General features: G+C 55.6%; 1 protein-coding gene across 2 annotated transcripts; it reads left to right on the top strand.

Moving 5' to 3' along the window:
* Positions 1-24,324, top strand: Atcay (ATCAY kinesin light chain interacting caytaxin). 2 transcript variants are annotated; one of them, XM_021636895.2, is made up of 13 exons: positions 1-290; positions 2,703-2,829; positions 6,052-6,110; positions 9,800-10,018; positions 10,364-10,549; positions 10,650-10,752; positions 11,192-11,323; positions 11,899-11,985; positions 12,776-12,862; positions 20,564-20,599; positions 22,365-22,436; positions 22,726-22,758; positions 23,231-24,324. In XM_021636895.2, exons 2-13 carry the CDS (start codon positions 2,753-2,755, stop codon positions 23,238-23,240), a joined length of 1,101 nt encoding a protein of 366 aa, XP_021492570.1. In that variant the 5' UTR covers positions 1-290; positions 2,703-2,752; the 3' UTR covers positions 23,241-24,324. The 2 variants fall into 2 exon arrangements, with proteins under 2 accessions (XP_021492570.1, XP_021492568.1); XM_021636893.2 differs by having other exon boundaries at positions 4-290; positions 12,776-12,874.
* Positions 24,325-24,843: the final 519 nt, after the last annotated feature.

Below are 24,843 nucleotides of genomic sequence, written 5' to 3'. Positions count from 1 at the left end.
CATCCGGGAAGGGGGAAGCGGGCGCCGCGGCGGGCCCGGGCTGTGATGGCGGGGCGCACCGAGGCCTCGGGGGGACAGGCTTGCGGCCGCTGACCCGCCCTGCCCCTTCCCCAGCTGGGCCGGAGCCGGTGTGCCGCGTCGCCCTGGGTGACCTTCCTCGGATGTGGACCTGCCCCTGAGCATCCTTCCGCCGGGCTCCTCGCCTGGGTACCACCGAGAGATGCCCGCCCGCGTCTGCGCCCGGCCCGCCTTTGTGTCCAAGTGACGGCGCAGAGGCAGCCGCCGCGGAGGTGAGTGGGCCCTCCGCTAACTGGAAATTTCAATTGTCGTTGGGCCCTTGCTCTCAGCCGGGCCAGGGGAGAGGCGGATCCGGGAGACGCAGGCGGCCCCCCAGCCGGGACCTGCGCCCGGCGCCCCTGGTCCTCGCTGGAGCACGCAGAGCCGAAGGGACAGAGCCCGGCCCTGGCCGGAGCGACCCGGGGGCGGCAGGCGCTCATCCGGGGCCGGTCTGGTCTATTTATAACCCTGACTGCCGGCTTGGAGACATCAAAATCGCGCACACGTTAAAAAGGGTGGTTGGTTGTCAGCAGCGCGGCCACCAGGCCCGAACCTGCGCGGCTTCTCCTGGATTTTCCGAGGCTCCAGGTCTGGAGACCCGCCACACCCAGGACTTGGAAATGTGTAGCTGAGGGTCCTGCCCCGGTGAGGCCGCTGGGGATGAGGGAACCTGGGTCCCCTCCCTGCACAGACACAATGGAGTTGACTCAGTGGCGCTGGGGACGCCTGCGGGCGAGCTTGCCTCCTGCGCCGGGGCTCCTCCATGAATGGGTGATGACATCCCGCCGGCCCCGCCTCCCGCGGCCCCTCCCCCCTCTCCAGCCTGGGTCACACCTGCCGGCGGCGCCCACTGGCTGCGGGAGACACACCCCCGCGAAGGGCCCCACAGGCAGGGGCGCTTGTCAGGAGGCCCCACAAGGCCTGGGCGCTTGTCAGGGGCTCGGAGGACGGACTGGGGGTGACGTGGTGGAGAATCCTAACATCCCACGACCAGGCCCTGGAAGCCTGTTGTCAACATGGAAATGAGGAGAAAAATACGATTTCGCAGATGTGGCCCTGTTGGTGTCAGGGTTGGATTTGGGGCATCTTTAGTCGTGTGGGGGGAGGCGTGTGCTGGGGTGGGGGCGGGGTGGGGTGTCCTGGCAACGCTGAGGTCCATCAGAGGGTCCTGGGGAGTCTCCCTGCCGCCACGGCGTGCACTGTCCGGTAGCTCCAGGGGAGGAAGGTGAAGAGCTGTAACCGCTGGTTTGCACACAGGGCCGGGGCTCAGGGCTCTCACCCTGGAAGCACGGGGACTTGCTTGCAGCGGCTTCTGGGAGCCCAGAGCTGAGCAAGCAAAGACTTCTGCGGACCTGAGTTTGCTCCCGGGACCCCCATGGTGGAGGCAGAGAACCGTCGCCTCCACACGGTCCTCTGATGCACACGCACACAAAACGGGGAACTGTAACTGAAAGGGTCACAAACTGGCCGTGACGGCGCACGCCTTGTGCCAGCATGCCAAGGCTGAGCTGGACCACACAGTGAGTCCCACCCCGACCCACACCCAGCAAACCCAGTTCCAGCTGGGGCCCGAGGGACAGCTCAGCCCTGACGGTACCGGCTGCTCCCGCAGAGGATCCCAGATCGATTCCCAGCACCCACAATGGTGGCTCACAACTGCCTGAGACTCCAGCGCCAGGGGTCCCGACACCCTCTCCTTTGTCCTCTGTACTAGGTACGAACGCGGCGCCGACAGACATGCAGGCAAAACACACAAAAGAAAGCTGGGGGGAAGCAGCAGAGACGGAGCGGCCTGGGACTGGGCTCCTGGCTCACCTAGCTTCAGGGGCAGCGAGTCTCTGCCTCAAAGTAAAAGGAGGGGGGGTGATGAGGACACTGGCGTTGACCTCTGAATCAGAGTGGTAGGCTCAGATGACACAACAGAGGCCAGTACTTCTCCACCCCTCCCACAGACAGGGAAACAGAGGCACTGACAGATGACGTACAGAGATCAGGACACAGCTGAGGGCGGTGGGTTCCCCCACACACGATGGGGTCCCACATGAACGGAGCTTAGTGGCAGTTACCCTCCCACCTGCCCAAGGCCGAGACTGAAGAAAAGAGCAGACAGCCAGGAGTGGACAGATGCCGGTCAGAGAGGAATCCCTGACGGTCATTCGTACCTTAGTATGAATGAGCTTCACAGGCCTTTTCTTCTTTTTCCTTTTGTTTCTTTTTGTGTTTGTTTGCCACAAGGTTTCTCTGTGTAGCCCTGGCTGACCTGGAACTTGCTCTGTAGACCAGGCTGGCCCCAAACTTAGAGAACGCCCTGCCTCAGCCTCCCAAGTGCTGGGGTTAATAAAGGCGTGTGTCACCATCATTCAGCTTTTATCATTGTAGTTATCAATCCCTCCGCAGCTGAGGTCAGGGAAAAGGTGGGGAAGGTGAGCCCGGCGGCTCTGGGAGGTCCCAACGGAGGGGGCTGTGTCTAGGGGCGCAACTCCTCACCCGAGTTCACACGCAGCTGACCTAAGCCCTGAGTGTGCCCATAGGTGGCCCGGGCATCCTGCCGCGACGTGCTTCCGTCAGAGCTCCACGCGAACGCGGGTCCGAGGGTGGGGGCTGTGGTCACGGCCGTCTGGCTCAGTCTGTCCATTCTTCCCCAGATCACCTTCCGGGTCACCCCAGCTTCCGGTGGGCTCCTCTTCCGGCTCCCATGGGGACCACAGAAGCCACGCTGAGGATGGAAAACGTGGACGTGAGGGATGAATGGCAGGATGAGGATCTGCCGAGGTGAGGGCGCCAGCGTCCCCACCACCGGGGTCCCGAATCTCTCCTGGCCGAGCCTCTGTGGCAGACAGACCACTGTTGCCGATGGTGTCAGAGCCTTCCGGAGCCACTTGCTCCAGGACTCCCAGACAGGGAATTCCTGTAGCCAGGCTGGGTGTGATAGCCGAGCCCCACAGCTCAGCTCTCCCGGAGGAAGCTGGAGTTCAGTCCAACCTGCGCGGCAGAGAAGCAAAGGAGGGTGGTCAGGGTGGAGCCTGGCCTACAATCCCCGAGTAAGGGCTGGGGGCGTGGTCAGGTGGAGCCCTGCCCAGAATTCCCCAGTGAGGGGCTGGGGGCGTGGTCAGGTTGAGCCCTGCCTAGAGAGTGGTTGGGGGCGTGGTCAGGGTGGAGCCCCGCCTAGAATTCCCTAGTGAGGAATTGTGAGCGTGGTCAGATGGAGTCTCGCCTAGAATTCCCCAGTGAGGGGCCGGGGGCGTGGTCAGGGTGGAGCCTCTGCCTAGAATAACCCAGTGAGTGGTTAGAGGAAGGTCAGGGGCTACTAATAAAGTTCTAGACTAGCCTGAGCTAAATGAAATGCGATTTTGAAAAACCACGCCCTGGTTTTATACTCCAAGAGTATAAAGCACTTGCACTATAAACATGAGTTCAAACCTTAGACCTCAGGGAAGAAGGGAAGCCGGCATTTGTGACGCCAGAGCCGGGAGGTGGAGACACGGGATCTTGGAGCTTGCTGACCAGCCTAGTCTAATTGTCAATCTCCCGGTCATCGAGTGACCCTTTCTCAAGAATAAACGGATTCGAAGTGAGCACGGAACCTGACCTCCACCTCTGCTCTGCACACACAGAGTTCAGAACAGCCAATATGGAGGCTGGGATTCGGCGAGCTCAGGGGTCACTCGCCCAGCGAGCAGAAGCCCTGCCTTCCATCCCGGCAATACACAAACTCGCCTCTCTCACCCCCCAACACTCAGGGAGGAGAGGCAGGAGGATCATGGAGTCCAAGGCTAGCCTGTGCTAGTCTTGACAGGAGGCAAGAGGGAGAAACGTGTTGTTTCTTTACAAGCCCCTGGCCCGGCCTCCCCGGTCAGCAAGGGCCATCCAGCTGCACACAGCCAAGACTTTCCTTATCCATGAGAGCAGCGGCAGCCGGGGTCCCCGCCCACCTCAAGACAGACACCCCCCTGTGTGGCATTACAGCCCTGCCAGCCTGGTGCTCCGGGCCTCTCCAGACCCCGGCTTCAGCTGCAGCTGCACAGAGGCCCCTGTGTGCACAGCCTTTCAGGACGGATCTGGGTGCCCGCTCGCCTTCACGGGCAAAGCCCAGGACAGCGGGTCACTGGAGAGACAGACAGCCAGACAGACAGAGAGACTGAGAGAGGCCGAGGCAGAGACAGAGCAAAGAGCGAGACACACAGAGAGACAGACAGAAAGAGTGTGGGGGGGAACATTTTGAGACGGGGTTCCTTGTAGGCCAAGCTGACTTCAAGCTCACCATGTAGCCTAGAAGGCCTGAGGCGCCCCTGCCTCTGCCTCTCCAACGCTGGGGTTAAGGGGGGCAGCACCTCCTGGTGAGGTCAGTGTTCCCCGATTCCTCCCGCCTCATTTCTGTTGGGCACAGCCACTCTTATCAAAATAAAATAGAGGTCACGTGGGATGGCCCGCAAGAGGCAGCTACTGATCTAACAGGAGCATAGCACCCGCAGAGTGGAAACTGCCCAGAGCAATGATTCCTGGGACAGGGAGAACAGCCAGGATGTCATCACTCTACTCACACAGCTGAAAGCCAACCGGATGTTTAGTTCTGGGACGTCCAGTCTAATGCTTCCGCTTGGAGCTCAGAGTGCAACACCAGGTGAAGGGGGAGGACTGTTTCTCTCACTCCCCTTCCCCGTCATCCCTGGCCAGGCTTCCAGGGTATTCTCTGAGTCCGCCAGTGCTGCGCTGGCCACCCAGAATGCCCCTCTCCAGTCCCCGTGGGCCACGTTCCCAGCTCTCAAGTCTTCACTTAAAAGCTGAGGTTGAAGCCGGGAGCAGTGGAGCGCCGCTGTGATCCCAGCACTTAGGGAGGCAGAGGCCAGCGGCTCTCTGTGAGTTTGAGGCCGGCCTGGTCCTCACACTGAACTCCCAGAGAGCAGCGATGCAAAGAGAAACCAAAACCCAAACTGGGTTGAGGCTGTGGAGGTTGGGTTGAGGACCCCAACCACAAACCCCCAGAGCCTGTGTGAGGGGTGAGCGGCTAATGGGGGAGGCAGGAGATCCTGGTGCACTGGCCTAGCCTGGACCAACCTAGCTGAGCTGGTGAATTCCAGGCCAGTGGGTGACCCTGAGTCAGAATGCAAGGGTGCCGGGCACGGTCGAGCAGCCAAGGCATGACACCTGGGCACACACATGGCAGAGGTGCTGGTGCGGCTCAGTGGTCAAGCACTTGCTCAGCTTTTCATTGTTTGCATTTGAGACAGGGTCTGAGGTAGCCCAGGCTGGCCTAGAGTTCCCTATGTAGCTGAGGATGACCTTGAACTTCTATTCCCCACTGATAATCTTCCCAGGCTCACACTGTAGATCTTCTTTCTTTCTTTCTTTTATTTATTTATTTTTTGAGACAGGGTTTGTCTGTGTAGCCCAGCCTGTCCTGGAACTCGCTCTGTAGACCAGGCTGGCCTCGAAGTCACAGAGATCTGTTTGCCTCTGTCTCCCGAATGCTGGGATTAAAGGCACGTGCGAATACCACTTGGCTTTTAATTTGTAATTTTTACAATATTTATTCACGTGTTTATTAGTTGTGGCGATAGGGTCAAAATGAAACTGGAAAAGCTGACGCAGGAGAATTGCCAGTTTGGGGCCATCCTGAGCTACAAGAGTTAGTGCACTGTGATGACCAGCCACGAGGTGGCGGGAGAGAGCAGGGGCCAAGGCCGAGGCCGGGTGTTCTGGGACTTGCTTCTGTGAATGAAGGGTGTGTGTGTGTGTTTGTGTGTGTTTGTGTGTGTGTGTGGGGGGGTGTCGTTTTGACAGAGAGCCGAGACCGGGGCATCACTGTCTTGACCTGAGTGCATTCATTTTCTTCTCTCTCTCTCTCTCCCTCTCTTCTCTCCTCTCCCTTCTTCTTCTTCTTCTTCTTCTTCTTCTTCTTCTTCTTCTTCTCTCTCTCTCTCTCTCTCGCCTTCCTCGGCTGGACCTCCTGCTGCATTTTGGACTCTGCATTTTGGTCCCTGGGTGTCTCTGCAGACCGCTCCCAGAAGACACCGGGGTGGAGCTGCTGGGCGGCACGGCGGAAGACCCCTCCTGTAAGTGTAAGGGTGCGCAGACGTGCGGGCGTGGCTTCAGGCTGCATGCAGGAGGGCCTTGGTGGGCCGAGGCCCGCGTGGGGGGGGGAAGAGCCCACGATGGAGAATGCGTGCTCAAAGGTGGCACCGCGCCTCCCTGTGTGTCCTTAAGCTGGTTTCCTGATGTCTCTGTGCCCCCGGGGACTAAAGGCAGGGAATGCCTCGGGAGGCTGGGCAGAGGTAAACGCGGGGTCGCTCGTGGGTAGCGCATTCATCGTCCTGCTCTGCCTGAGCTCTGAGCCCTGAACCTCGGGGGAGAGGTCGCGCATGGCAGAACTTCTGTCGTGACGGAATTCTAGCACTGCCCGGGTGGAGACAGGAGGATGCCTGAGACTCACTGCCCAGCTGGTCCACCGTGGTCAGTGACCCCCAAGTCCAGTGAGAGCCGCCGTGGGGGAAACACTAGGGTGGAGGAGGACTGAGGAAGCCCCCGCAGAGGGCCCCGTCCACTGTATTTGCACACACCTGTACACACAATTTTTTTTTTCAGTTAGAAAATGTATGTATTTAAATTCACGTGGGAATGTGGAGGTGCTTGCCCAGAGTCCCAGAACACGGGGGGGGGGGCTGAGGCAGGGGGGTTGCCAGAAGTTCTAGGAAGCAGACCATAGGACCTGGCCAAGTTCTACGGGCGGCGATGCGCTCCTGAGGCCAAGAGGAAGAACTCCCCGAGGACCTGTCTTCGCCAGCGGTGGGTCTGTCGCTGTGAAGGGCCGCCACGCTCTGGGCACTGCTTATAGAGGAAGGCACTGAACGGGGCCGGGCTACAGGTTCGGGGACTGACCGCTTTATCAGCACGGCAGGAGACACGGCAGCTGTGGAGGAGGAGCAGAGTTCTCCTTCTGGATCCGCGGGAAGCAAGAAGAGAGAGAGGCAGACGTTGGCTTGAGCATCTGAGGCCTCAGGCCCCACCCCCGGTGACACACTTCCTCCCACAAGGCCACGCCTGCTATCAGAGCCACTTTCCCTTCGACCACCACAGAGCCTCTGTCAGCACCAGCAGCCAAGCCCCTGGGTGTGGCCCGCTCGCAAGCCGAGAGCCAGGGGCCTCCAGTCGGTGCACAGCCCTGGGCCTGCGCCTCCCTCCAAACCTCCCTCCTCCTCGTGGTGTAGTTCCTGCATTGGAAGCCAGAGCAAGCCTGAGGCACGGCCCAGCCACTCCTGGACGGACTGTCTGCATCCAGAGCGCCACAAGGACAGACGTTGGGCACGCGCCTTTGTGCCGGGCAGGATTTCCTTTTTAGGGTGCAGGCCGTTTAAGCGCACACCGTCTTAAAACCCTCAGAAATGTCTTCATTCTCCTGTAAACTGGATCTGCGTTTGTACATGACGTGACCCTTGGGTCACGGCTCCCCGTCACCCTGGGTGCCCCTGGGTTCGGCCTGAACCTTCTGTCTGCCTGACAGCCAGCTTCGCTGAGGTTCTGGGTTGCTTGTGGCCGCTGCATCTCCTCCGGGCTGCCCGGAAGGCGGGGTCACAGCCTCGGGCAGGGGCGGCTGCCAGGGCTGGGCTCTCCGATGGCACTGCGGCTCCCCCTGCCGGCCGCCCCTGGGAGGGCACGGTGACGCTTTGGCTCTGCCCACACAGCCTGTCCGCAGGCCCGCGGGACCGCCTCCCGCTCAGCCACGCGCCCGGAGTCCGTCCTCACAGGGCCGTGACCTCCCCAGACCGGGCTGCGGCCAGCACCGACGCAGGCTACCCCCGGAGGGCCAGGGGCCGCCGTTTACCCCGCGGCGGCTGCACCACAGCGGCCCGCGTGAGGGGCAGCCTGCGCCACAGTGGCCCACAGCAGCCCACACCACAGCAGCCCGCGCCACAGCAGCACACAGCAGCCTGCGCCACAGCAGCCCACAGCAGCCCGCGCCACAGCAGCCCGCGCCACAGCAGCACACAGCAGCCTGCGCCACAGCGGCCCACAGCAGGCCACAGCGGCCCACAGCACAGCACAGCACAGCACAGCGGCCCACAGCAGCCCACAGCACAGCACAGCGGCCCACAGCAGCCTGCGCCACAGCGGCCCACAGCAGCCCACAGCGGCCCACAGCAGCCCGCGCCACAGCGGCCCACAGCACAGCACAGCGGCCCACAGCACAGCACAGCGGCCCACAGCACAGCACAGCGGCCCACAGCACAGCACAGCGGCCCACAGCACAGCACAGCGGCCCACAGCACAGCGGCCCACAGCAGCCCACAGCGGCCCATAGCACAGCGGCCCACAGCGGCCCACAGCACAGCACAGCGGCCCACAGCGGCCCACAGCACAGCACAGCGGCCCACAGCAGCACACAGCGTCCCACAGCGTCCCACAGTGGCCCACAGCACAGCGGCCCACAGCAGCCCACAGCGGCTCACAGCAGCCCACAGCGGCCCTCGCCACAGCAGCTCAGGGGCGGCCGCCCCGACCGCCTCACCCGCTGCCCCCACGACGCCTCCTGCCGTGGCGAGGCCCTGAGACCGGAAGCGGGTGCCTGGCCGGTTCCGGCTGTTCTCCACGTCCTTCCACAGGATAAGGTCTTAATGGAGGTCCGGCGGGCAGCCAAGCGCGGGCCAATGCTGTGCTGTTTGGAGGCCGGGCAACGGAGGCTAAGGGGACTCTGTTGTTTCATTTTCCTTTTGTTCTTTTTGTTTTGTTTTGTTTTGTTTGGGTGTCTCAGACAGGGTTTTATGTATCCCAGGCTAGCTCACACTTTTTTTATGTAGCTGAGGATGGGTCCTAACCCTCCTACCTTCACATCTCAAGAGCTGGGTGACAGTGTGTGCGTTCTAGGGTCTTTTCTTTTTAGGTTAAATCCTTCTTTTTGTGTCTGGGAAAGGGGAGAAATGCTTTTTTGTTTTATTTGTTTGTTTGTTTAGACAGGGAGAGGGTCACTAGGTAGCCCTGGCTGTCCTGGAACTCACTATGTAGACCAGGCTGGCCTAGAACTCACACAGATCCACCCGCCTCTGCCTCCCAAGTGCTGGGATTAAAGGCGTGTGGTACCAGTTTTGAGAGCAAATTCCATCTAACTCTTACTTTTTGAATTTTAGGGAAATTTTAGGTAGATTCAAATTTATGATCCCCTCCCCCACACACACACCTCAGTGTCATTTAATTTTAAGGCTTGGCAAATATCCTTCGTCTCACCTCGCCATGACCCTGGGACATGACTTTGATGCTGCCCTGGGTATGAACCTTTTAACCTACCTCACAGATCCCCCGCGCTCCGCCCACTTCTGGGAGGGAGTCACGGAGGGTCACAGCTCCCGGGTTCCCAGGGCTCCCTGGGTAACTGACAGCCTTCCTCTGTACTGTCATGCTGAACCTAAAACAAAAGCTCCCCTTGAGTGGGCAGCTCCAGCAGGGTGTCTTTGATATACTCTTCCTCGGTATCTGGAGCAATGATGATGAGGGACTTCCACCCCTGGCCACGCCCCCAGCCCCTTACTGGGGGATTCTAGGCGGGGCTCCACCTGACCACGACCCCAGCCCTCACTGGGGATTCTAGGCGGGGTTCACACAGCACCCGGGAGGCGGGACACCAAGAGTTCAAGGCCATCCTCCTAGAACTCTCCCTTACTACCTAGTGAATCTGAGGGCAGCCTGGGCTCCATGAGACCCCGCTTGTGGCCTGGGAGAGCGAGCACTCTGTCCCGCTTGTGGGTCCCCGCAGCGCCTCCCTCCAACCTGAACTTGGGAGCACATCGGAAGAGAAAGACGCTGGTGGCTCCGGAGATCAACATCTCCCTGGACCAGAGTGAGGGCTCGCTGCTGTCCGACGACTTCCTGGACACCCCCGACGACCTGGACATCAACGTGGACGACATCGAGACACCCGATGAGACGGACTCGCTGGAGTTCTTGGGAAACGGCAACGAGCTTGAGTGGGAAGGTAACGTGGGGCCCCCCGCCCTGTCCCCCGTCCGCCCTGGCTCCCGCGGGCTGTGGCTTCGTGTGGGGGGGCTGTGTGGCCGCGAGGGTCCTCACAGGTGAGGGAGGCCCCAGGGACGCTGGCCGCGTGGCTGCAGGGGCAGAGCGGACCAGACCTCAGCAGAAGGTTCTAGAAAGGGCGCGGCTCAGCGCGGAGCCTCCTAGACCGGGAGAGAGGCGGCTCCATCTGCCCACGGGCCCGTCTCCGCGCTCCGGTTAGCCCAGGCTAGCTCACCTCACGGGGGTCCCCCCCAGGGCCCCGCCACGTTCTCAGCGCACGTTAACCCTCGCCCCTTGCCCCGGGCAGACGACACCCCGGTGGCCACCGCCAAGAACATGCCGGGGGACAGCGCGGACCTGTTCGGGGACGGCGCGGGGGACGACGGCGGCGCCGCCAACGGCCGCCTGTGGCGGACCGTCATCATCGGCGAGCAGGAGCACCGCATCGACCTGCACATGATCCGGCCCTACATGAAGGTGGTCACCCACGGAGGTGCGCGAGCGCGGGCGCCGCTGGGGGCGCGCGAGCCGGGGCGGGGGGCGGGGCGGCCCAGCCTGGGCTACGGCCACGCTCACAGGACGCGTCTCCTCAGGGTACTACGGGGAAGGTCTCAACGCCATCATCGTCTTCGCCGCCTGCTTCCTGCCCGACAGCAGCTCCCCGGACTATCACTACATCATGGAGAATCTCTTCCTGTGAGTCGGCGCCCATCCCCCGCGCCCCTGGGAGGCAGAGAGGCTGGCGGGGCTCCTGGGGTTCCAGGCTAGACCTTGCAAGCAGCCAGGCAGAGATGGGGGTGCCCTGGGTTCAGTGGGCAGACCACGCCCGGCTCCCTGGGTCCCGCCCACTGAACCCAGGCCACGCCCCAGCTCCCTGCGGCCTGCCCACTGAGCCCAGGCCACGCCCCGGCTCCCTGCGGCCTGCCCACTGAGCCCAGGCCACGCCCCAGCTCCCTGAGGCCTGCCCACCCTGGGTCCCGCCCACTGGGCCCAAGCCACGCCCCGGGCAGAGTCTCTCCTACTCGGTTTCCCAGCATCCATCACGTGCACGCCCACGCCTGCTCAGGCCCACGCAGGCCCTGCCCCGGTTTCCCTACCGGGAGCTCCGCGTTCACCCCACCCCCACCCCGGGCAGGTACGTCATCAGCAGCCTGGAGCTGCTCGTGGCCGAGGACTACATGATCGTGTACCTGAACGGCGCCACGCCGCGCCGGAGGATGCCGGGCATCGGCTGGCTGAAGAAGTGCTACCACATGATCGACAGGAGGTGAGGGCTGCGGTGGAGGCGCTCGCGAGGCGGCGTCACCCTGCAGCCCGCGGGCAGAGCCCGAGGTCAGGCTGGCAAAGCCGGGCTCCCCCAGCCTCTGACGGAAGGGCGCCCTAGGGTCCTGCCCGGACCTTCAGCTGAGTGATGACCCCAGGGACCCCGGAGAGGGCGGCACCGTGCCGCGAGGCCTTCCGTGCCCCACCCATGTCGGAGCGCTGAGTCCTCAAGGGCCGCCCTCCCCTGAGGTGTCGGAGGGAAGGCCTCTCCCTCTTCCCTGCTGAGTAATATTCCAGCCGAGGGCCAAGCCTGTCACCTGTGCGTGGGCGCTGGCTGGCTCCGCCCTGCCGTCTCACCGACAGCTTCTAACAGGCTTTTAGAAGCTGAAAGCACGTCTCGGAACTGCGAGCTGAGCTGGCGGCGCAGCGCTGAGATCCCAGCGCTCAGTGGGGCAGAGGCAGGGGGATGGCTGTGTTTGAGGCCACTCCGCGGGCCGGGGGGCCGGGGAGGGTCAGGGAGCGGCCCAGCGTGCCCCCCCCCCCCGTGACCGCGGCCTCTCTCCTCGCCTCCCCACGCAGGCTGAGGAAGAACCTCAAGTCCCTGATCATCGTGCACCCGTCCTGGTTCATCCGCACCGTGCTGGCCATCTCGCGGCCCTTCATCAGGTGGGCTGCGGGCCGCCGTCCCGCTCAGGGCCCGGGCTGGCCGCTGTGCGCTGGGGGCACGCACAAGGCCTCAGGCCCCAGATCCCGGGAGCCTCCAGTCTCAGCCCCCCCAGCTCTGGGTTATAGGTGCAGGGCGCCATGTCTGGTTTTCATGTACATGCTATGGATTTGAACTCACGTCCTGGCCCTTGCTGCTTTGAAAACTGTGTCTCTGTAAGTAGTATAGGTCAGTCCCCCTGCCTCAGCTCCATGAGTGCCAGGATGGCAGGCATGTACAACCAGGCTAGGTTGTGCCTATTTATTTATCTATTTATTTATTTATTTATTTGTGCAGTGCTCTGCCTGCACGACAGAAGAGGGCACCAGATCTCACCGTAGATGGTTGTGAGCCACCGTGTGGCTGCTGGGAATTGAACCCAGACCTCTGGAAGAGCAGCCAGGGCTCTTAACCTCTGAGCTTTATTTATGTGTTTGTTTTTGGGTTTTCGAGACGGTTTCTCCGTGCAGCCTTGGCTGTCCTGCACTCCCTTTGTAGAGCAGGCTGGCCTGGAACTCACGGCGTGCTGGGAATAAATTGTTATTCTTACAATGAATGAACATAGGAACACCTGAGGTGCTCGTCATTCAACACAGTCCACCTTGGCCACTGTGACAGTCCATGAGAAGTCTGGGGAGGAGGCTGAGGCAGCAGGTCCTGAGTTCAAGGCCAGCACAGGCGGCTTGTCGGGCTGGGGTTGGCGTGGCCCTGCTTGGTGTGGTGAGCCCTCTCCCGCCCTCTTGTCTCCATCAGCGTCAAGTTCATCAGTAAGATCCAGTACGTGCACAGCCTGGAGGAGCTGGAGCACCTCATCCCCATGGAGCACGTGCAGCTGCCGGAGTGCGTCCTGCAGTGAGTGGTCCTCCTCCCCCAGGGCCGTGCGGTGTGGGGTGACACTGGGGTGACGTGCTGTGTGGTGACACGGTGTGGGGGGCGACGTGGTGTGGGGTTGTAATGCCAGGTTCACGGCACCCTCAGAGACCACCAGGAGACGACTCGATGCAATAGCAAGAGAGCTTTATTACGGAGAGATCAAACTCAGGACCCAAGTGTCACTGACCCAGCAGTAGAGAAGTGGGACCTCAAGCCCTGAGTGAGCAGGTTTTTTAAAGGGAAAGTCTGTGATCAGGGGGTTTCCATGGCAGCAAGCAGGGGGGCGCAAGCCTTGGCGTTACAGAATTGGGTGAAGTTTAGCAGGGCGGGGTGACCTCTGAGGCACACAACCACAATGGCTAAGGCATATAATCACAATGGCTATTTTTCTAAACCATATCTGAGACATTGGGGAGAATTTTCCCAGCCGATTCCCAACCGATTCTCCTTGATTATTGCTGGGGAGTTTGTCTCTATTTTCTATGAAGCATTTATTCTGTGGTATTTCCCGGAGGCTGTTGCTAGGAGAGTTAACTTTGTTTTCTGCCAGGTGAACATTCTGTGATATTTCCTGGTGCCTGAATTCAGCTCCCAGTCAAGATCTTTATTTCAAAATGGAGTTATACTCAAGCTAACTTAAACTCTTCATTTCCCCCTTTCCATGTACCTGAAGAGGCCAGTCTTGGACTCTTACAATTCAAGGTCATCTCCAGGCTGATGGTATTGGCCTCTCATTACCATTAACTGTATAGTCCCTAGTCTTTGCCCAATATATCCTAACAACTTATTAAGCAAGCATGATCCAAAAATGACCAAAAGCAAAAGATTCTGCCTTTGAGCTCTTGTAATTCTGGCTTTGTACATCCAGTATTGCAATACTAGTTTCTGCTCTAGCTGAGCAGGTCCCCAAGATAATAGCTAATTGACTTAGCCTCTCAGCCTCTTAGGTGGGATTTGGGGCCCGTGGTCTCATCTTCTGAAACTTCTTCAATGCTGACTATAGGACTGTTGACATCAGGGGCTAGGAAGGCTGAAATGCCAGCCAAAGGCTGTGCAGTGGGGCAGTCCTCAGAAGCGTCTGGTTAGGTAATCCATCCGAAGAGGTAGTAAGCAGTCTTGTTAGCTTCCAGCAAGTTCCGATCTCAGCTTGCAGTCTCAACCAGGTGAAAACCTGCTGAGACAAATTTAAGCTAGAAACAGAAGTTAAAACTTGTCTAATAAATGGAAAAAATGAGGAATTCCAAGATCAGGGAAAAACTCATCTGGGGTCTGTTTGAGCTATGCCAGATCCAGGTCTTATGACTTTTGGGTTTCCTGAAACTCATATAAATTTTTAGTTTGTAAAAGGAAATACATAAAAAAACTCAGAAAAATAATATATTAACAATATTTTGTGAATAACAGGTAAAACTGCATCCAACGGAAGGAGCAATTTAAGTGTGTCTGTGGTCTGAAACTCTAACATTTTAACTGTGGGTACAGCAGTTGGCAATCAGCCATCATGCCATTTGTTGCACATTCAGCATTTACTTTTAGTTTCCATCTCCATGTCACATTGGAAAGTTAGGCAGAAATATATTAATGGCTTTAGTATTAAACTCTGAATGCTTGGACTTTCCTTAATAAAGCAACCAGAAGAAATAGATTTAAAATATTTTTAAATCCTATATCAAATTCTACCACAGAAATGGCAGATATTAAAAATATCATAGTAAAAGCTCTGGCTTTGGGGTCAGATATACACATTGTATAGATGTGTTTAGCATGATGAAATGCATTTTTAAATCTATCTCTAGAAGACAACCAAAAGGCAATTAAAATCTCAAGCAATCAGTGTTTCATCAACTTATTAGAACTCTATTGGTCAATGTCAAAACTCTGGACTTCTGAAATCTTATAACAACGTAAGCGTAACAATAGCAGAGAGAGGAGAGAAATCTGAACTATCTCCCATTTTTAATATGCCTCAAATCACTTTTCTGTATCATTCCAATTCATATTCATATACCTTAAAACACATATTTGTACCCTCCAATCTTTCTTGCATTTATCAATCCTGAAACTTTCCCAGACCAAACAACAATTTAGGTTTAGATTCTCAAAACCTAAACTCCTATATCCTCAGGCCCTATATAAACTCTATTATCTTTCTATCCAGCCATTCACCATAAGACATAGATAATTAACATGAAGCCTGTAGGCAGGGCAAACCTGCTTGCCTTCTTTAAATAAAAGAACTAGTACCTGGTAATTTTAACTAACTAATAAATTAACCAATAAACTAACAATGGATCTAACTATCTGCTCTTTAGCTGCAAGGCTACCATTAGCTTAGCTTAGCCATCAATGTGATCAGAGACCTGGGAAGGATAAATATGTACCAACACATGTACCAATCAAAATGACAGTGACAACTACTCAGTCCATCACTCTAGGCAGCTGTCCCTGGCTCCTGTGGTCTCATGGCATCATGAGCAGGGATGGTCGGGCGATTAGGCACAGAAGATGAGAGACTGTTTCTGTGGAGAAAGAAACGAGAGAATGGCCTCACCTCACCCTTAGCAACGTGAAACATTGACTCTCCAGGTGTCCACAGTTTAGGCTGGGCCCTAGCAGTGGGCCAGTTGGGGCAGTCTTGCCCAGTGGCTAGCATACCATAATCCAGCGTCACATTGTGCCCAAATCTTCTTGGAGACCTGGGGGAGTTATTGCCAAGATTTTGGGACTCTGTCATAATAAGCTTATATATATGTTAAAATGCCATATTCATCAGATCTCTGACAAGCTTGAGGGCCAGCATATCTGAATTAATTCTTTATCTCTCTTTTAATTATCTATTTTAAATTGCATCCTATGAAATAGAATGTCATAATCTCTAATTCTGGCATATTCCTTAAATAAATGTTTTAAACCCATATTTATCTCAAGTAGATCTATATAGGCCAACTTTATAATTACCCATCCTAGGCTTAACCTTAAAAACATAAACAAAAGACAAGACAAAATCCATTCTTATAACTAACTGCATTCATTAGCATAACTTCAAGTACCTTTCTGAACTAAAATCAAAGCAAAACTTTCAATCAAATACAATACGTAGAAGGGCCAGAAAATCCTGCTCATTCTATCATACTGCACTAAGACTGAACAGCAAAAAAGCAAAAAGGACACAAGTTTCATTTAGCACTAAACGGAGAAATAAACACAACTGGCAACCTTAGAGATGGACAGTTCTGGCCATTTCAAATCTATCGGCCAGAAATAAACAGCATTAAATCGTTTACATAGGCACTGGCAACCAGGCATATATTTTTATAATAATTAACAATAACTTGAATATTACCCTGTATAAACCTAGGCTAAAGAGCATAAGAAAACATTTTGCATTGAAAAAAACATCAGCCTTTTAAATGAAGAGCAACATATTTTACAGTTCTTTCTCAAATCATGCTTGCAGGTGTAAAAAAAAAAAAAACAAAGCAAATACAGTTTATATCTTTTATAACATTCTTTATACCTTTAGGTTAGGTTTTTCTCAGCTCCATTCTTTTGATTTAACCATACATTTTTCTTGATTTTCAGACCATATAAAAGTTTTCATCAGAACCTTTTTTTATTATTTTATCATTCTGACATAATACATTATAAAAACTGCAGTTTTCATAATTGGCTCAAATAGTATAGCTTGGTTTCATATGGTAAAATTAACAAAATAAACATCAAAGTCTTTTTGTCCTCCCCCAAAGGATTGAGGAACTGTTCCAAGTTCCCCGTTAGAATACCCTAGGCCATTGTCTAAAATACCTGATAAACTTTAAAATATTACATAGCCTTAAACATAATTTTTTTAAAGCCTGTTTTTGCAGTATCAAAATAAGGTATCCTTTTTAGGAATGAAGTCACAAAGTATAACCATAATTTTAAAAGTCAAAACCAAATTTTATCAGTGCAAACAATCCAGTACTTTTAAAATCAATACCAAGTGTATTATTTTGTTGTATTATTTTGATGCCAGCAAGAGAAGTTCTTGTATACAAACACATGGAGGTGCAGTTTTAATATTTTATATAAACAGTTTTAAACCTTATTATTTTTATAAACCTGGTTTTTAAAACAGGACAGAAACTATGTAAAGTATTGATTATTAATACGTTTAATAATCAATAATCAGATATCAAGATATATATACATATATAGTTATATGTATATAACTATATATATATACATAGTTAACTTATATATTTAAAAAAAAAACAGACAAAATTATAAAATTTATTTTTATTCCCTTGAGCTGTAATTTCAAGGGAGGAACATCTTGCTATCTGTTGAATCCAATTTTTATGACCACAGAGGCTTGCAGCTTTTTTTTTTTTACCTGAGAAGCTACTGTTGCCCCTTTAAGAGCTGCCTGCTTGCACAGAAGCCTTAAACATTTCTCAAAACCTGTTTTATCCCCTTCAGCAGTAGCATCAGTCTTAAGGTTGGGTACTATAGGGCCTGGCATCCCATATATAATCTCAAAGGGAGTTAACCCTAGCTGGTAAGGGGAATTCCTAACCCTATAAAGGGAAATGCAGAGGAGCATCACCCAGTCAGTGCCAGTCTCCAAGGTCAATTTCGTTAAGGTCTCTTTTAATGTTCTGTTCATCCTCTCTACCTGTCCTGAACTTTGGGGCCTCTATGCATAATGCAATCTCCAATCTGCCCCACTAAACTTAGCTACATTCTGACCTACCTTCAGCTTCCTTGCCACAACCTGGGCAGTCTCATAACTGCTTTTTCTCAGAACTGTCCCTCTTACTGTCCACTCTCAGCTACCTGGACTAAATCTTGCAGCGTCATCTGCCCCATTCTTTCCTGTTTCTATAATTTCTTTCTTATGTCTGGAGCGGACTGGTTAATGAAAACCAAAGCAACCGTACCTGTATGTTCAGGCTTTTCTGATCTACATGTGTATATCTGCGAAAGGCTTCATTAATTCTTCCCAGGAAGGCGGCTGGACTCTCATCCGTTCCCTGTCTGACATCATATACCTTGGCCAAATTAGTGGGCCATCTTGCGACCGCCTTGAGACCTGCCAACAGAGTCTGGCAGTAGAGTAGGAGACGCTCTTTACCTGCAGCCATGTTGTAATCCCAACTGGGCCCCTTGTAGGGAAAGTAATCATCAATACAGGCTTGATCTGTGGTTGGGGCTACTGGAGTGTCTGGGACAGTTTTGCACATCTCTGAAGTAATCCATCCCGGCTCCTCTGTGGTAAACAAGACCTGTAAAAGCTGCTGGCAATCGTCCACTGATGACCATTAGCATCTGGAGGGCCCTGTGGCCCGTAAGGGAAGGACTGTAGAATCTGCCTCTGGTCCCCCAAGAGGGAGAAACTGCCCGGAGGCTCTGAGTCCTTGGCCCTGGGCCAGATGGTGGTTCCAACCTGGATAAAGGAGCAGGAGCTGGTTGAGGAGTGGGAGGAGGAAAAGGATGGAAAAATTATTTCCATGGGAGTCCCATCCTGCAAAACAGATTAAGGGGGGTGGAGGGAGCCAGGGCAGTGGCCTCTGGTTTAGAGCCTGTGGAAGGAGGACTGTTAGTGGGGGTCAGAAAGGGCTTAATCTATGGAGGTAGATGAATCACTAGATCCTTCCAAACTACAATATAGGGCACTTGGTCTGGGTGCCCACATGCCTTCTGAAAAGTCATATTTCCCACCGCAAGGCCAGTGGGAAGGTGGAAAGTTCCCTCTGGCAGCCAGCCCCCATTGAAGGTGGCCATTCTAAGCTGCAAAAAGTCATCGTTTTTCCTTTCCTCACATCAACTGAAAGACTGTGAGCTCTAGTCTTAACCTCTCCAAAAAGCCAGAACGAAGTCAAGGGGTTTGGAAGTATCCTGTCCCATATCGTCAGTCAGGCTTTTTGTCGAGAGAGTTCAGAAGAACACAAGGAAGCACAAACGGACAGTTTCAACAAACAGTGAGTCACAGAAAAAAGGAGCCAGCCGTCTCAGGCAAAAGCGAGACCAAAGACAGTAAATCACAGCCTATACATAGGCTAGTGTCCCGGGACAAAGCTAAAACCATGAAAGCAAAAAGAGCTGCAAATGTGAAACCACAAACAATTAAGAGACTTAATCACACACAGAGACAAAGGAAAACCAGAAGCCTGGCTTTCCCGGACTTTTCTTCCACAGAAGTTCCAGAAAGGCTAAGACTGATCCCCACTCCAGCTTCCCTGCCACAGAAATTCTGGAGGGGTTAATTGGTGAGAGGGCCCGACGTCTCGGACACCCCCTCAGGCAGATGGCCATCTGGACGTCTCCCCCAAGCTGTATTCTGCTCCCTAGTCCACTGAAGGTTAACCAAAACCATATAACAAAACACTTATGACAGACAACACAGAACACTTACCCTCGGGACTAAGCTCTCCGGTCGGGAATCCTAGAGGTCCTGAGGCATCCCGGGCAGATGAGCCCCCAAATGTAATGCCAGGTTCACGGCACCCTCAGAGACCACCAGGAGACGACTCGATGCAATAGCAAGAGAGCTTTATTACAGGAGCGATCAAACTCAGGACCCAAGTGTCACTGACCCAGCAGTAGAGAAGTGGGACCTCAAGCCCTGAGTGAGCAGGTTTTTTAAAGGGAAAGACTGTGATCAGGGGGTTTCCATGGCAGCAAGGAGGGGGGCACAAGCCTTGGCGTTACAGAATTGGGTGAAGTTTAGCAGGGCGGGGTGACCTTTTCTGAGGCATATGATCACAATGGGTAAAGCATATAATCACAATGGCTAGTTTTCTAAACCATATCTAAAACATTGGGGAGAATTTTCCCAGCCGATTCCCAACCAATTCTTGATTATTGCCGGGGAGATTGTCTCTATTTTCTATGAAGCATTTATTCTGTGGTATTTCTTGGAGGCTGTTGCTAGGAGAGTTAACTGTTCTCTGCCAGGTGAACATTCTGTGATATTTCCTGGTGCCTGAATTCAGCTCCCAGTCAAGATCTTTATTTCAAAATGGAGTTATACTCAGACTATGTTAAACTCTTTAGGGTGACGTGCCACCCCTCCACCCTCCCTGCCACTACGCCACTCCCAGAGCCCCCCGTGTTTGCAGCTTCCTTTCCCTCGTAAATGCTGGGGGGCTGGAGGCGCAGCTCAGGAGTTAGAGCACCAGCTGCTTCGGCCCAGGACCGGGGTTCGGTTCCTAGTACCCATGTGGTGGCTCACAGCTGCCTGTGACTCCAGTCCTGGAGAGTCACTGCCCCCTTCTGGCCACTGTGGGAAATGCACATACTCATAGGGCCACTCACATAGTGAAAATAAGACTTCATGAAATTAAATTAAAACGTCCACATTGCACTTCACAGTGGCACGAGCCTGTGATCCCAGCACTCAGGGAGGCAGAGGCAGGTGGATCTCTGTGAGTTCAAGGCCAGCCTGGTCTACAAAGCAAGTCCAGGACAGTCAGTCTACAGAGAGAAAGTCTATCTCAAATAAACACTGAAGAAAACTGACTGTTGAAACCCTGTTTCAGCACACACCTGGGCCGGCCCCACACTGACGCTCTGTCCCCATCTGTGTCCCGTCCCCACCCCCACCGTGGCCCTGACAGCTCCCAGGTGGCCCCCAAGTGTCCCTGTCTGACTTTTTCCATGTGTTTTTTTCCCTCTCTCTCTCAGGTATGAAGAACAGAGACTCAGGGCCAAGAGGGAGAGGTCAGTGTGCAGGCCTCCCGAGGGGGTCAGGGGGGCTGGGGTGGTTTGGCGCCTTCCGCTGACGGGGACCCTCTCACTGGCCCCACTCCGCCTTCGGACGTGGAGAGGCTCGGGAAAGTGCTGGCGGGCAGGCCTGAGGACTGCGTTCAGACAGCCAGCTCCCACACACATGCCCGGTATGGCTGTGCCAGTTTGTAATCCTAAACCTGGGGAGATGGAGACGAGATCCCGGGCTCGCCCAGGGGGCTTGGCGCTCAGGGAGAACCCGCACCTAAAACAGTAAGGTGAGCTGGGCGGTGGGCGCACGCCTGTGATCCCACCACTCAGGAGGCAGAGGCGGGTAGATCGCTGTGAGTTCCAGGCCAGCCTGGTCTACAAGGTGAGTCCAGGACAGCCAGGGCTACACAGAGAGACCCTGTCTCGAAACAACAACAAAACGTAAGCTTGCTTGGGCCAGTGAGATGGCTTGGCTAGGACGGGGGCTTGCTCCAGGCCTGGAGACCTGAATTCCACCTCTTGGACCCCTGTGGTGGAAAAGAGTGACGACCCACACACAAGTGGTCCGAGGACCTCTGCGCCTGCACGCTCATCTACACGCAAAGACCCGCCTCTCAGGGGAGGACTCCAGAGTCCGCCCTGGGTTCAAATCCCACCTTGATAATTTATTAGACATTCTTCATCTGTTGCGGTTGTGGGCGTGCAAGCCACAGAACGAATGTGGAGGCCATTTGAGGAGAGTCGGTTCTCTGTTGATCAAACGGGGATTGAACTTGGGTCGTCAGGCTTGGTGGCAAGCGCCTTTACCTGCTGAGCCATCTCTCGCCGGCCCCTGCCTCCCTTATTTAGGCTGGGCTCAGCACAGAGCACAGGTGACCACAGAATTCACATACCAACAAGGTCAGCCCAGCCCAGGGTCTCAGGCCGGTCCTAAGCCCACAGCTGGGCACAGTGGAGCAGCCACGGGGCACTGCCACTGACTGCCCTGCACCTTGGAGCTTTCTGTATCCCACGCCAACCCCTCCCCCGCCTGGATGGAACAGCTGGGCACCCGTCCACCCCTGCCCCCCACCCCCATCTCTGTGGCCCTTAGAATCTCCTGAGAGTAGATCCTGCTTGCTAGACCTCCTGTGTCCGGTTGAGACCAAACAAGTGTCCTCGGGTCATCCGTGCTGGCATGGTGTCAGAGCTGGGGTCCTCTGTGACCTTGTGGGGAAGGCCCTGCAGGAATGGGCAGAGCCCAGCGGGTCCCCCGCCACCGCGGCACGCGCACAGGTGGCCTCTTGCTGAGTGCGGAGGACCAGCAGCCCAGCCTGGCCTCAGAACCCAGTCCCCAGTCCCCAGTCCCCAGTCCCCAGAGCTGGCATTGGAGGTGTGGGTCAGCGAGCCTGGCTCTGTCTGTCTGCTCCCCCCACGCCTTCCAAGCCTGGACTAGAAGGGCAGCTCTGTAGCTCGCTTGTTAGAGTGCTGGCCTCACTGGAACCCTTCCCCAGTGTCCCCGACAAAGCATGGCAGCACACGCCTGGCATTGCAGCACTAGGCATGGAGAGGCCAGGGGTCAGGATTTTATGGAATCGCCAGCCCACAGAGGGGGGAGTGGGGCCCGACCCATCCCTGCTCCTTGCCTTATGGTCACGATCCTGCCGGTGGCTCTCCCCCAACGCCAGGGCATCATCAGCCCCGGCTGGAGGGGCCAGTAGGACCCCAGATCCCCGGGGTCAGCCCCGGCTGCCTCGCACACTCGTCACCTGGCCCTGTTTGTCCACAGCGCACGGCCGCCACAGCCAGAGTTCCTCCTGCCCAGATCCGAAGAGAAACCAGAGCCTGTGGAAGAGGACGGGTGAGCGAGCCTGACATCCACCCACCCGTGTGAGGAAAGGGCATGGCCAGTGCCTCCCCAGGCCTGATGACAGCTGGGTGGCCACACCTGTCCCTCCGGTCCGGTCCCCTCTTTTGTGTCTGTCTGGCCTAGGGCCTTGAACAGCAGTTGCAGATTGACTCCTGCTTTCTGCCAGAAAAGCACACAATGGTGGTGGCCTTCCTGGGGACAGTGCCAGCCTCCCAAAAGAAAGGAGAATTGCTCAGGGTCCCAAGCAGGCAAGTAACACCTGTCCCCTCCCCATCCACAGGGCAGCAGAGGTGACAGAGGACCAGGAAACAAGGTAGGTGCAGCACAGGCGTCAGCAGGTTCCCTGCAGTGTTCTGATCCAGATGACTGCACATCTGGTGACCGCATGTATGCCCTGCCCCGTACATGGCAAGACGGGCGGGCACAGCCGTCTCCCAGCTCCTAGCCATGACTAGGACACCAGTGTACAGACGCTCAGGGGCAAGTCAAACAAAGAATGGATAGGGGGATGGGTGGGTGGATAGGTAGTGGATGGATGGGCGGATGGATGGTGGGTAGATGGATGGGTGGGTGGATGGATGGGTGGATGGGCAGATGGATGGGTGGATGGATGGGTGGGTGGATGGATGGGTAGGTGGATGGTGGTTGGGTGCATTAGGAACGTTGGCACCAGTCAGTACTGTCTGCTCAGAACTTCCCGCAGACAGGTAGCTCACTCTGAGTCTTCCTGTGGGAGCTTAATTCTCACCTCAGACACTGATCCCTAGTTTTCCTCTGCCCTCCAGCATGTCCTGATTTACCCAGAACTAGAGATGGACAGAGATGACTCCAGACACCATGTAACCCTCATCAGATGCCCACGGGCCTCGGACCTCACCCTGCCTCATCGTGCGACCATTGTCCCAGGCACCTGGCTCCATCACCCCCTCGCCCGGCATCTTTCACTGCTTGAGAACATTTCATTGTTGTATTGTCACGGACGCAGTGTGAGCACGTTCTGCAAAGGACCAGCTCTTGGCCTCTCTTCCCTTCCATGCTCTAAGCTTGTGGACATCAATGCTGGACTTGGGCAGTGGCGCCCTGGCTCGGCCTCCAGGCCTCCATAGCCCCGGGAGGTCCCCCACTGTCCCAGCTGGGATAACAGGAATGCGCATTTTGGGCTGACCAATGGGAGACCCTTTGCTCTCCTGCCACCTGTCCCTTGCTGGAGCCTTGGACACCTGATGGCCCTGGCTGCAGCTGCTTCTCTGTGGAATGTGACCCATTGTCCCTCTCCCTGTCACGCAAGCAGGGCTGTGACCGCTGGCCTGACATCCCCTACTCTGCCATTTGACTGTCTTCGGGATCTTCGAGCCTGTTGTACATGCATTGATCAGCCTGATGGTCCTCAACCCCCCACACAACCTAGAACATTTTCCAGCCTCCTTAGGGCGAATGTGACTCCAGGAGATTTTAACTCACACTGCATTCCAAGGGAAGGAGTGTCCGCCTTCCTATCCCCTGCCCAGCACAGGCTCGGGCTCCAAGGGTCACCAAGCAGGAGACAGACTCCAGCTCAGTGTATCGGAACAAGAGAAGGAAGAGGACTGGACACGCGGGGCTGCGGGTGCCGGAGGATCTGGGGGGTCCCCAGTGGGTGGGTGCTTCCGCCACCTGACCTCCAAGCCAGGATCAGAGAACACATTTGCCTTAGATGACCCGACAGTCTGGGCTAACGGCCTAGACAGCCAGAGCGAGCCTCCTGTCTCAGGGGCACCTAAGGCGGGAGGGGTCCCCTGTGGTGGGTGGGGGCAGCTCAGGCCTTTAATCCCAGCACTCAGCAGGCAGAGGCAGGTGGATCTCTGTGAGTTCCAGGATGGCAAGGGTTACAGAGTGAGACCCTGTCAAGGGAAAGAGAGAAGGAAGCATGAGCACGCGTGACCTTGGGTCTCCCTGGGGCTGGGCCCCACCGCCACACCTGGCATCCGGCCCCTCTGACAGGCTCCTTGCTTCGGAGCCTCTGATGGCCCCGGGGACAGCAGCCTCCACCCGGAGAGAGTCAGGTGCCCTGCCAACAGCACCCGTGGATCTGAGCTCTGCTAGGGAAACACCACAACAGGGGACCCCAATCCGTGGCGCTGACAGGCTTGAGTGTGATAGTGCTTGGTTTTGAGACGGGATCTTGCGATGAAGATAACCTGGAGAGCTGGGGTGGCGGGTATGGGCCCCCCAACTTGACTAGGGTTTGTATAGTTTTTTTGGGGGGGAGTGGTATTTGGAGACAGGGCTTCTCTGTGTAGCCGTGGCTGTCCTGGACTCGATTTGTAGACCAGGCTGGCCTCGAATTCCAGAGATTCGTCCGCCACCAGCACACCTGGCTTGTGAGTTGTTTTTAGACCACTGGAGCTGGAAGAGGTGA

Source organism: Meriones unguiculatus, chromosome 17 (assembly GCF_030254825.1).
Source record: "Meriones unguiculatus strain TT.TT164.6M chromosome 17, Bangor_MerUng_6.1, whole genome shotgun sequence".
Taxonomy (NCBI): domain Eukaryota; kingdom Metazoa; phylum Chordata; class Mammalia; order Rodentia; family Muridae; genus Meriones; species Meriones unguiculatus.
This window is presented reverse-complemented; position numbering and strand designations above follow the sequence as displayed.

Excerpts from the sequence above, each read along its gene's own strand:
- Atcay (XM_021636893.2), top strand. The coding sequence starts at position 2,753 with ATGGGGACCACAGAAGCCACGCTGAGGATGGAAAACGTGGACGTGAGG. Across the intron at positions 10,019-10,363 it reads CAACGAGCTTGAGTGGGAAG|ACGACACCCCGGTGGCCACC; the intron begins GTAACGTGGGGC and ends TGCCCCGGGCAG. Across the intron at positions 20,600-22,364 it reads CTCAGGGCCAAGAGGGAGAG|CGCACGGCCGCCACAGCCAG; the intron begins GTCAGTGTGCAG and ends GTTTGTCCACAG.